General features: G+C 46.1%; 1 protein-coding gene across 1 annotated transcript in view; it reads right to left on the bottom strand.

Moving 5' to 3' along the window:
* The window catches only part of LOC115637062, a 151,920-nt gene that overhangs the window by 2,249 nt on the left and 137,123 nt on the right, over positions 1-12,548 (bottom strand). Inside the window, exons 3-4 of the mRNA XM_030537900.1 lie at positions 2,146-2,296; positions 419-625 (exon numbers count right to left, since the gene is read on the bottom strand). Coding sequence (XP_030393760.1) covers positions 419-625; positions 2,146-2,296 — 358 coding nt within the window. The remainder of the gene's footprint in view (positions 1-418; positions 626-2,145; positions 2,297-12,548) is intronic.

Below are 12,548 nucleotides of genomic sequence, written 5' to 3'. Positions count from 1 at the left end.
TGGCTCATGGCTACTGTAACAGAATCACAGAATATCAGGGGTGGAAGGGACCTGAGGAGGTCATCTAATCCAACCCCCTGCTCAAAGCAGGACCAAGCCCTAAACAGATTTTTGCCCCAGATCCCTAAATGCTCCTCCAGAGTGAACTCACAACGCTGGGTTTAGCAGGCCAATGCTCAAACCACTGAGCTATCCCTCCCTCCCAGCTGTGTTGTATGCTTCTCTCTGAGGTTAGATGGATGAGGGATACACATGTGGGGTACATATGAGGATGGCTAGATGGAGGTGGTATGTATGGGTAAGGACGGACGAACGGATATGAAAGGGGGTGGGAGGACATATGAGGATGGATGGATAAATAGATAGATAGAGGTACATAGAGGATGGATGGATGGATAGATATCTTTGTCAACATTACGTTCTGGGTCGAAGTACGTTCCTGAAATGAAGATGAGGTCTCCCGGCTTCATGTGTTCCTCACTGGGCAGAGTGATGGGGAGTGTATCGTACTGATATGCCTGGTTTCCTGGGCCGATGCAAAAGCCAAATTCCGATTGTAAGTCACGCACCACCCTTCGAATCAGTCCGCAGCAATCCAGGAAGAATGGGGATTCGTACTCTGGAGCTGGGGAGCAAGGCAAGTACATCACTAGTAGGTGGGCAAGACGACAAAGGAATCTCTATTTTTATCCAGCAGGAGGACGAGAGAGTCCCTTTGGTGAGAAAAGATGCAGTGAGGGGCAGCTTTGCACAATAATTCAGGGGCAGGCACACCAATGTATATTGTTCTTCTGTTTGCCAGAAGCTGGGAATGAGCGACAGGGGATGGATCACTTGATGATTCCCTGTTCTGTTCATTCCCTCTGGGGCACCTGGCATTGGCCATTGGATACTGGGCTAGATAGACCTTTGGTCTGACCCACATTCTTATGTTCTTAATGCGGATAAAACCATAATTCCCAGCTACTGGCCTCAATGCCACGTCCTAGAATCTCCACCCATTTCTGGAACCAAACCTGAACTCGACCTTTTTGCAGTTCTGATATTTTCTCCCCCCCCCCCTCCATTGTTTCTGATTTGTGCTGCCTCTGCATTTCAGGATGGCACTTACAACTGGAATGTGAAGTGCCAAAATACTACAAGGATGTCTTTTTTCATGGCATTTCCATCTTGACTGAATAGCAGGAATCCCATGAGGTTTCCAGCCCAGTTTTGCAGATCTAAGAAGTTTGGATATGCTGGATTAGATTCGGCAAAATCACCTCAACTGTAGGACGTTTATTCAAACTTAACTTCTAGACAAAAAAGGTTCACTCGTTGCTAGTTCTATGGCCTCATCAAATCCACAGAATCTATGTAGACGTTTCAGATGTAACGCGGCTTATGTGGAATTGAAGCTTTGGAGATGGTGGGAAATTTTTCATTGAAATTTTTAAAATGAAAAATGCCACTTTCATTTACATTTCAACATTTTGAAAAACACTTAGGAACTCTAAACATCTAGCTGGCTACTTTTGTTGCTCCACTCCTCTTTTGTGTCTCTCTGAGAGATGTGTCAAACCAGCCAGTGTCTGGTCAGTAGAACTGCTTGGGATGAAAGAGGAGCATTTGACCTCTTTGGTCCACTGAGTGCAAAGGAATCAAAGTTCCTAGATGGGGTGCCTGATAGTAAGTAGATGTTAGTCTAGGGATGTCTAAGGGAGCATGTTCAATGGATAATGCACTGGAGTGTGAGTTAGGAGACCCAGGTTTTATTCCCAACCCTGCCACTGATCCTGGGCAAGTCACTTCACTGCTCCGTGCCTCAGTTTCCCCTTCCACCTTTTGTTTATTTAGATTCTAACTTCTCTCTAACCAGGTGTATGTACAACTCTTAACACAATGGCCCTCTGATCTCTGATGGGGCTTCTAGGTGCTACCATAATGAGGATGATGATAATGATGGAATCTAAGCTGGGGTAACATGAATACAGATAGGCCAAATTAGACATCCTTAATCTCACGCCTGACTTTAACTGCCAAAGAAGGGAAGTTGCCATTCATTTGTGGCCTAAGGAAGGCATGAACCATCAGTAGGCTATCACCAGAGACAGTAGTCACAAAACCTGCTTCATCAGGGAAAAGGCTGAAAGGGTCTACACTTACTGCCTGGCTCGTGATACTTCTTGGCGTAGGGCACACCTATGTAACTCTTTGCCTGCTCCAGAAACTTCATCCGCAGCTGCCACCGGTAGTCAGGATCCTGAAGTCTGCTCTGTATGGACAGTTTCTTCCCTCGGAGCATCTGCAGCTGCTCCTGAATCAAAATTCAAGGAGGAAAGAAGGAAAATCCAGCATCAAGCCCTGTCTGTTTTTTCTCAAGACAAAACTTTTTTCCTAGAAAGGAGAGTGAGCAAAGTCAGTGAAAGCCGGAGTCTGGCCCAAACTCAATTTGAGCTCTGGCTTGGCCCAGCATCCCTGAATGAGGAGGTGCCAAGCCAGTGTGAATACTCTGGCATTTCTTCCTGGAGGTCACAGTGACCTTCAGCAACCTTCTCTGTATTTTCCCATTCGTGCTTGATGTGCCTGATTAGCTCAAGTGCTTGGCTCATACAGAACAAGCCAGAACCTCGCCCTTGTGTACCTTCCAACTTCCTGGTCTACATATCTCATGGTCAAGCCACCCACATTTTACCGAGTCGTATAGGAAAACCACAGAGTGGGAGTACAGCAACCTGTGACATTGCAAATACTTCCGATAGGTGCTACTCCTTCTAGGAAGTGATGCCTAATTGTTAGAGCACAGGAAGGCCTGAGGGTTCAGGATTTCTGGATTCTGACTTGAAATTCACTTTAACACCCCGTGCCTTTGTTTTCTCATATGTAAAATGAAGGGGAATATACCTTCCTCCCAGAGTCATGAAGGCAGGTTGAATTAACTGTCTGTAAAGTACTTAGAGACCCTGTACTAAAACATGCTATAGAAGTACAAGTACTGTTCTATACTATACTATACAGATACAGGCTACTGTGTATAAATACAAGGAAAACAGCAGGAAATTGCACCATCAAAAAGTTCTCGGTGACAAGAAAAGCTGCAAAAACCAAATTTGAGTAATTTGTTTTCAGAGCACTATAGTGTGGTTACCTGGTGTTACATTGTTGCTTAAGAACTTTATGGTTGGAATGTTTCTACTAAAAATGTTTGTCTATGTTCTCCCAAAAAGTCTTACAAGATCTATTGATGCAATGACAGCATGGAAGAGAAGTATTCTACTCTAGTTCTAGATTATAAGATGTATCCAGATTTATGTAAGGAATAACACACCACCCCAGCATAGACAATAAGGTTATCATTCTCTTTTGCCATAAGAGCACTGTACCAAATACAAAGAAAAATCCAAACAGATAAAATTAATATTAATAAAAATATTAAATTGCATGATTATTTGAAGGATTCCTTAAAAAACTTAAAATAGGACTGATGAACTAATACTGCTTTGCACTTACACGGCACTATTCATGCGGGGCACTCAACATTTTGTATAGAAATGAGCTTCCCCATTAAACACAGAGACCAAGGCACAGAGAGAGAGCAACAAATTTGCTCAAGCTGATACAGCAAGTAAGGTGCAGAGAAAGAAACAGGAGCCAGGTATCTCGATTCTCTTCCTTCTGCTCTATCCATTTGATGGACTAGCTTCATTAAATAGATTAATGAAAGCAGCAGGCAGTGTGAGCATCCTATGGTAATTTTTTCTGCTGGGAAAGATGACGCCTGTCTATGAGCAACATTGTGTTTTTGTATTAAATCTCCCCTGGAAATATTATTGTTTCCCCCTATAGAAAGATACAGAGCTGGGAGGGAAAACTATTGTCTGGGTAGCTTATGTGAAAAGTCTGGACTGTTTCCATATGGTACAGATCATCCTTGTGTTTAGATGAATAGCAATGCTCCATTCAACAGGAACTGTACTGAAACGAACACTTAGGGCTGATAGAAATGCACTGAATGATGGAATACCAGCCTGAGCCATTGGGTGACAGTATGGCGTTTTCTCCTGATACTGGCTGTGGGAGAGTTGGACTATCCAGGGAATCTCTTTCATTCAAAGAGAGTTTTAGTAGTGACTTGTGATGGCAGCTCATACATTCTGATTGCCCTGTTGTCTTGCTCGGTCAGTGAAGTGTGTTTCTCAGGAACCAAATGTTTTAATAAAGCTGGCCACAAATGCAGAGTAACAGCCGAGATGTAGCTGGCACTGTAGACATTGATTATATTTTATTTTTTTCTAGCGTGGCATTTGCACTTTCTGACAGCAGCAATCTTCCCAGAAGATGTCTTTTTTATGGGGTTAAGCACTCTTTGGGTGGATGAAGCCAACCTCTTGGAGGAAGATGAGTGTTTGTGTGGTTAAAGCAGGGGATAGGGAGTGAGGAAGGCCTCCTCTAGCTCTGCCACTGACACACTGTGTGTCCTGGGGCAAGTCACTTTGCTCCTCTGTGCCTCAATTTCCTCATCTGTAAAATCCTCCCAGGATTTAATTAATGCCTATAAAGCACTTTGAGATGCTGAGTAATTAAGGCAGACTTCACTCTTGTGCCTCCCAGTAATGAGGAATGCAGTTGACACCCAGAAGCAAGCTGCATCCACAACTGCTGTGAGATGTTTATATTACATTCTAATGGGGATTTTCTTCCTACAGAATATGGGTAGCAGGTTTTCAGGAGAGGTTTCTCAATATTCTGGATTCAAGATTTGAGATATTCGATAGCCAGGGAGTACAACAAGCTGTACATATGTGCTTAGCAAAGTGTCCCTTTCTTGTATAGCTCTGGCATTAGTCTCAAGTGCAACATATAAAGGGAGCGGCCTGATTTGGCCAGAGTCAAAGATTGGGTCCTAAATATCCTCCTGAATAAGGCTATCTGCAGCCAGAGAAAGCCAAAGGCAAAGAAATCATCATGCCACTGCTCACATGTGTTGTGTTGCCAGTATTGGTCCTGGAAAAAAGATTCCTACTTGATCTACTGCATCCTACACATCTTGCGATTGTCAGAGAAAGCAAGAGTGCCTCCCACTGAGGGAACAGGCCACTTCCCCTACCAACTCCTTCTCTTTGGTCCTGCCTCAGCACTGGGGGCTGGAGTAGATGACCTCCCAAGGTCCCATCCAGCCTGACATTTCTATGATTCTGTGATTGGACAACTGCATCGCTCGCAACATTATACTTGGTGATGGGCCCAAACCAAACCTCTGGAACAAAGTGTTGGAGGTAGAGAAAGAAGAGGCCTCAAGTCTGGTTTCATGCCTTGGGGCTGACTTTCAGGGCAGTTCTATACTGGGTCAAACCACAACCTCAGATCTGAACTTAGAACTTTGGGGAAGTTCCGTTCCGGTCTCCTAATGGAACCATCAACCCGGCAAGGATGTGACGAAACCAGCACCACCTCCTTCCTGCACACTGAGGAAGGATACGGGAAATTCTTCTTACAGTACTTTGCTTGTATATATGGTACTTTGGCTATAAAATGATCTTGAAATTCCAGCCTTTGGGGGAATGCAACCCCCTCTTGTTTGGGTCAGATAAACAAGAAGGTCAGAACATTGTACAAGGGCACCTGAACGGAAGTCACTGTTCACAATTTCATCAAACCACCATTATCACAATGGGCTGCATTTGCCAAAGCATTGAGCACCCTGAATTCTGCCTGAGATCAACGGGAGCTGTAGGGGCTCCACATCACTGAAAATCAAGTCTTTTGTGGGTAGAGCCATTGCTGTTCAGTGCAAAAGCTGTCTGAACAAGTGTGTGTGTCCTTGCACCATCGCAGCCTGGTCCAAAACCCAGTGAAGTCAATGGAAAGACTCCCATTGGCTTCAATGAGCTTTGGATCAGGCCCTTGAGATGCACCAATCATTTAACTTGGAAATTCTTTCTCTTTTTTACCTCTCCCTGTTTCTTCTAAACTATGTTTAAGGCTCAGAAGAATCTGAGCTTCTGGATTTTCAGCTGCAACTTATGACCTACCAAATCATGAAGTAACGTCACTTTCGGCCAGGCAGACCAGCTTAAGCAAAATGAGAATCAGTGTATGAGGAAGCAGGGAAAAGCAAAGCAAACAGCTCTTGTGTACCGCCTTTCCCACTGCTCGGGTTTCTAGCAGCCAGAGGTTAAAATCCCAGTTGCATTATTTATGTGGGAGTCACCTGCCCTGCCTGAGAGTGTCCTGGCAGATACACTTTCATGCCTGTGTTCCTGTGTGGTGTAAATTCACAGCAACTGACCTACGTCACCTAGTGCTCATAATCACCGAGCCAGGGCTCAGCACACAGCTCTCTCCCCTACATCAGCTAAGACAAGATCTCATTACAACCCCCTCCCTCCAATACATTGGATACTGAAGGTGCTGAACTGCCCTTCTCCGGCAGAAACAGACCAAGAGAGATTTCTCGGGTGGTAACTGAGCATATTTGCCTCTCAGCATCTCATTAACCTCTTGGCCTGCAGGAACACAGGAATTGCCAGAGTGGATCAGACCTATGGTCCACCTACTCCAGTGTCCCGTTTCTGACAGTGGCCAGAACCAGATGCTTCTGAGGAAGGTGCATGAACATCTGCAGTAGGCAGTTATGGGATAATTTAGCCTCAACCCATTTCCTTGTAACCCCCACTAGTCAGAGGTGGGGCTGCGTATAATCTTAGGGATGTCACACTGCAGGGAGCACAGTTTTCACCTCATCTGACGAAGGTGGGAAGGGTAGAACTGGATATAAAGTTACTACGGGTGAACCAAAAAACAAACCAGCGGAGCAGAGCTGAAATGAAACTCCAGCCATTTTCCAACCATGAAAATCCCAGATTATAGAAAAGCAGATTTTACACGGAGTGGTTTCTGTGTTACTGTGTCATGAGCCAGGATAAAGGCCTATGAAGCAGGAAAAGGTATGTATATTTTTCTATCAAAATGAAAATGGTTTGCACAAAATACATGACTAAGTGCCGGGGGCCTTCCACATCCTGCTGTGGTCTTTTCAGGGAGGTGCAGCTGGCAGGACATTATTAAGCATGAGACAGAACCACCTGGGTCATAGCCTAAACCTCTGTGCCCACCTGTGAAATGAACATGCTAATTCTTAGAGAGCCTACTGTATTGGGAGATGTTTGGAGAGCCCTTTGGACAACAGGTGCTATAAAGATGCCAAGTAGTATTGGAGAGGCAAATCCCCGAGTCCTTGTTCTTTCTCCATTGATATGTATGGATGCTCTGCCTCAGTAAGGACTGAGTGCAGGGCCGGTGCAAGGAAGATTCGCGCCCTAGGCGAAACTTCCACCTTGCAACCTTCCCCCTGCCCCCAGCCCTGTGGCAGCTCCCCTCCCCCCACCTCACCCTGAGGCATACCCCCCCGTGACAGCTTCCCCCCCGGGGAGCTGTGCGGCACCTCCCCACCCCAACTCACCTCTGCTCCGCCTCCTCCCCGAGCACGCCGCCCCCGCTCTAATTCTCCCACCTCCCAGGCTTGCGGCACCAAACAGCTGATTGGCGCTGCAAGCCTGGGAGGTGGGAGAAGTGGAGCACCGACCGTGCGCTCGGGGAGGAACCACTGTAAAAAAAAAAAAAATTGGGGGCACCGCTTTTTGGCACCCCCAAATCTTGGCACCCTTGGCAACCACTTAGTTTGCCTTAATGGTAGCACCAGCCCTGACTGAGTGGAATTTGGGTCTGGACTTTGGTCAACAGTGTTTCATATTCAGCCAGGCAAAATTGTTTTGTTTTTATCACACTTTAGCCTCCCTCCCCGGGACTTCCTGGTGGCTCTCACTGAGTAGTGATAACTGGGACTGGGAGCCTCTCTCCTCTTCAAACTGCAGGGCCAAATTCTGAGTTCCTTGGTGCCGGTGTAAATCTGGAATAACTCTACTGCAGGTGTTACTGCAGATTTACACCAGAGTAACTGAGACCAGAACTAGGCTGTAGGTGCTTGGCTTCTGTGATTCCATACACTAGATTCTGCCAGGCTGGAAGTTACAGGAACCAAAATGCAGTTTCAGGCAGCAGGTGTGGCAGAGCAGTAAAAAAAAACTCTGACAACTTTTGGCAAGCAAGCCCTGTGTTTCTTTCAAGGGTGTCGAGCATTCCCAGACTGCTCTGTACAGCCTTTGGTACTGGGCAGCACGGTGATGAGTCATTTGGCTCAGAGATCCAGTGATAGCGGATTAACTTCCTCCTGGATTCACCCCACTCAGCTCAGTAGCAGCAGCAGAGGGATGATCTCAGCTGTTTTTCCATATTTACTTCTTCACTCTAACTCCCTCTGCCCACAAGACGATACGCTGAGGAGGGGGATTAATATCCCAGTTCCACCAGACCAGTGACGGGTGCCTCTCAAAAGGTTTGGAGGGTCAGTATGAATAAGCATCTAAATATTTGGGTGTGCTATGAAGAAGGCCAAAAAATAGAATCAAAGGGGCTATTGCAAGGCCGGAGACTTTTGGCAAAGCCCAGGACTGGCACACCAGGGAGAACTGAGAGTCAGGTCAAACGCTGCGGTGGTGCTGAACGCTTTGTGAACACGTGGACAGACGGATGACTGGGAGTGCATTAAAGCAGAGCATGGTGCAGGCTCGGGTTTGCAAGATGAAGGACTATTTGGAATTGTCAGGACTGAGGAGCCCAGGCTGCCGTGAGGGTTGGCAGTGGAGGTGCAGCAGTAGCTCGGTGCAATGGCTGCTGTGGTAAGGGCTGAACCAGCAGCAGGGGCTGACCACCAGGATTAAGCTGCATGAGCAGCCAGTGTCAGGGCATCAGTACTGGACTAACAGGAAGTGCCATAGGTCAGGGCCGAGGTGTGTTGGCAGAGAACTGAGTGGGAGGAAGCTGGCACAACACTTGCCTGCCTTTGAAGTACAAGCTTCTCGTTTCAATAAGGACTTGTCCAAACCCCACCATTCAGGCTGCTTTCAAACAGCTCTCCTCTCTCTTTCCCACCTGTTTCTTCCCACTTAATCGACTATTTTCCTTACAGAAAAGAAATGCCCTGGTCCAGTCATTGTTTTTAAGCTCGATACCCTTGCCTGCCCCAGTCCTAAGGCTTGGAAAAAGGCTTGCCAGGCCCTTTGTTTGTGCATGGACTGCCAGGAGCCCATTGCACTGTTTCAGGTGATTTAACACAATCCGCAGTTGGCAGGGCTCTGGGTGCCTCTTCTTTGTTGCAGGGGCGTTTTTGGCAAGCAGTGAGTGAAATGCTGAGCCTTTTCAAGAGCACTCAATCCACCTTTTCCGTCTGGGGCTGGCTGGCTGTGGAACAGATGGCTTTGGAAAAAATAAAGGGCAGGGACGTTTTAACAGCAGAGGAGTGCACGTTGGATGAACGCTGAATGGTGTTTGCTAGTCGAGGAGAACCCACTGCTGCTGATACAGAACTGCCATTTTGGGATCTTTTGGGGAGAGGTGAATCTGGGCTCAATCTGCTAGATCTGAATGCTTATTTAACACTAACTAAAATCAGGAATATTGCCCCCACCTCTACCTCTCTCTCCCCCACCCCAGTACTCTAATCTCTGCTATTCCTGACTTGCACTGTCCTTGAGATTGCAGCCCCAAGCAGTGCACATGGCTCTGACAGTCCTGACTTGCAAAATCTTCCATGCTCCTCAGTCCGAGCCTGCAGTACTCATGCCTTCCTTTTCTTCCCACTCCACAGCCGTACAAATGCAATACAGTTTCTACTCGCAACACCCCTTGCTATTCATTCCTAGATCTCCTCTCAGCACCATTTGCTTGCATGACAGTAAGTGCTCATTTCCTCAAAGCAGCTCTTCCTGGGGATACTGGTGCCATCTGAAAGTGCTCTAGGTGAAATGAGCATGTAGAGGTGCCACTGAGAAGCAATTTGGAGGAGTGGGTAAATATTATTTGGTAGCTGATTCAATACAGGACTGTCACCACCCCAGTCTTACTTGGCCTTGGAGAGCCTGCAGTGAAACACTGAATAACTATTTTGATTTTAGTATTTCATACCTTCAGCCAAAGAGGACCATCTGGTGTGAGGCAACCTGCATGGAACCTGGACAGAGAAGCACAGATTGCAGGAGGAAAGAATTTGAAGGAGGCACTAGAAAGTCAGTCTGTGTGCCCATGGCTTGAATGCTAGCTGCCACTGCAGAATTTCTGTGCACAGTTCTTTTAAGAAAGAGCTACATTAGTTTTTCAAGCAGGGAGCCCTTTCATGCTATTGCCCAGCAAAGTACAGGAGACGTGGTATCGTCCACTTTGTCATTGGTGCAGGATTCCAATTGATACATGACCCCAGAGATGAAAGGACAGTGTTTGAGCTGTGCTCCACCTGCCTTCCCTGGAAAAGGAGCATCAGCCTCTGTAGCTAGTGATTCCTGCCATGTGAAAAGGGTATAATTGTTTGTAACAGCGACATGTGATATTTGATTGAGACCAAAAAATAAAATTAAATCTCTTCCCAGCCATCCTGTTTGTCTGACCCTTATTACATAGCGCCAGAGGAAAATTAAATCTTTGGCAAAAGTGATGTGAAGGAAGGGACTTGAATCACTCAGGGAATCTGGTAAACGACTGGAGGGGGTGGTTGCAGCACTTCTCAAATTTCCTTTAATCAAGAGGTATTGCAGAGAACTTGGAGAGGATGAAATCCTCCATTCTGCTACATGGAGTAGGCCCAGAGATATTGATGATCTGCATCAAAAGTCATTTTGAAATGTCAAGAATGCTATGATCCACATAAGAATGTACTGTGGGGAAAAGCACATTCTCTTTAGAAGAAACCAGCTGCCAGGTGAGATCATGGACTATTCTGTCCCAGGCCTATGCAATAAAGGTTGGCATATGGAGCTGAACAGTTAACAGATGGGCTTATTCGCATGCTAGCGAGTGAATACAGATGATCAAACAGGTGCATCCTCTCTACAGAACAGGATGGAAAAGATGTTCCTAAGGAATTTAATGAGGTGGTTACTGGCCTGGGATAAAGAAATAACAGTTAGAATCAAGCTCCCTGCTTTAAAAAATTATGACTTGGTCATTTTGATCAGATACAGACATAAAGGATTCTGTAAACCATGGCAGACTCTGGACACTATGCACAGGGAATGTTCTTGGAAATTTGAAGGTAAAGAACACAGTGGGGAAAACAGCATTACAGTATGACAGTTGCATACACCGCAGGGATTTGCTTTGACACAAGGAGGCCTTTCCTTGTCTCTGACTAACAGGCACATTGCTGACTATCTGGGGAGATAGCTTTGATTTTATACTGTAGAGCCATTTTTAAAATCAAACTGCTTTGGAAAATACTGCCTCTTCTTTTACACTTACACACACACACACACACACACACACACACACACACACACACACACACACACACACACACACGAGGGAGACGCAGTAAGCAGGGGCGGGGAGGTGAGGAAAATGTGAAAGCAAATGGATGTCTATTTAAAACAACTAGATTTGAAATATTTCTCCACTGTGAATGGCCCTCTAACATGCAGTGTGTTGTCTCCATGGGACAAATTCCCTGACAAATCCCTCCTCTTCTGTGCTAGGGTGGGTCGAAAGCCAAGGAAAAGAAAGTCTGTTCCAAGCGTGGCTTGCTCTCCCCTGACAATGAAAACAAACACACCTCACTAAAAGCAATCCAAGTTGCTCCATTGACTTCAGAGGGCTTTGGATCAAGCTTGTTATTTTTATGGACTCTGGTCCTGTAAGGTCTGCTAGAGGATGTTGTGCAGGTCAAGACTATAACAGGGTTCAAAAAAGAACTAGATAAGTTCATGGAGGGTAGGTCCACCAATGGCTATTAGCCAGGATAGGCAGGGATGGTGTCCCTAGCCTCTGTTTGCCAGAAGCTGGGAATGGGTGACAAGGGAAGGATCATTTCATGATTACCTGTTCTGTCCATTCCCTCTGAAGCACTTGGCATTGGCCACTGCTGGAAGACAGGATACTGGGCTAGACAGATCTTTGGTCTGACCCAGTATGGCCGTTCTCATGGAGCCAACATTTTGAGTTTGCTGGGGAAGTGTATGTTGTTGAGAATCAGAGGGGTAGCCGCGTTGGTCTGGATCTGTAAAAAGCAACAAAGAGTCCCGTGACACCTCATAGACTAACAGACATATTGGAGCATGAGCTTTTGCGGGTGAATACCCACTTCGTCAGATGCATGATGTGGTGGAAATTTCCAGAAACAGGTGTAAATATGCAGGCCAGAAACAGTCTGGAGATAACAAGGTCAGTTCAGTCAGGGAGGATGAGGCCCTCTTCTAGCAATTGAGGTGTGAAAACCAAGGGAGGAGAAACTGCTTTTGTAGTTGGCTAGCCATTCACAGTCTTTGTTTAATCCTGTTATTAAGAAGGAATCTGCCACATCCTCCATTGAGTTCAGCAGGATTTGAATGAAGCCCAGAAAGATGGAAGCCAGACTGCAGCAGCACCATGTGATATCAGAGAGATTTATGGCAAAGCTGCACTCCCTGCAGTCTAGCTTTGGTTTATGGTAGGGTAGGAATTTCTCCTTCTAAGCCAAGTGGGCA

The sequence above is a fragment of the Gopherus evgoodei genome, chromosome 18 (assembly GCF_007399415.2).
Source record: "Gopherus evgoodei ecotype Sinaloan lineage chromosome 18, rGopEvg1_v1.p, whole genome shotgun sequence".
Classification (NCBI taxonomy): Eukaryota; Metazoa; Chordata; order Testudines; family Testudinidae; genus Gopherus; species Gopherus evgoodei.
This window is presented reverse-complemented; position numbering and strand designations above follow the sequence as displayed.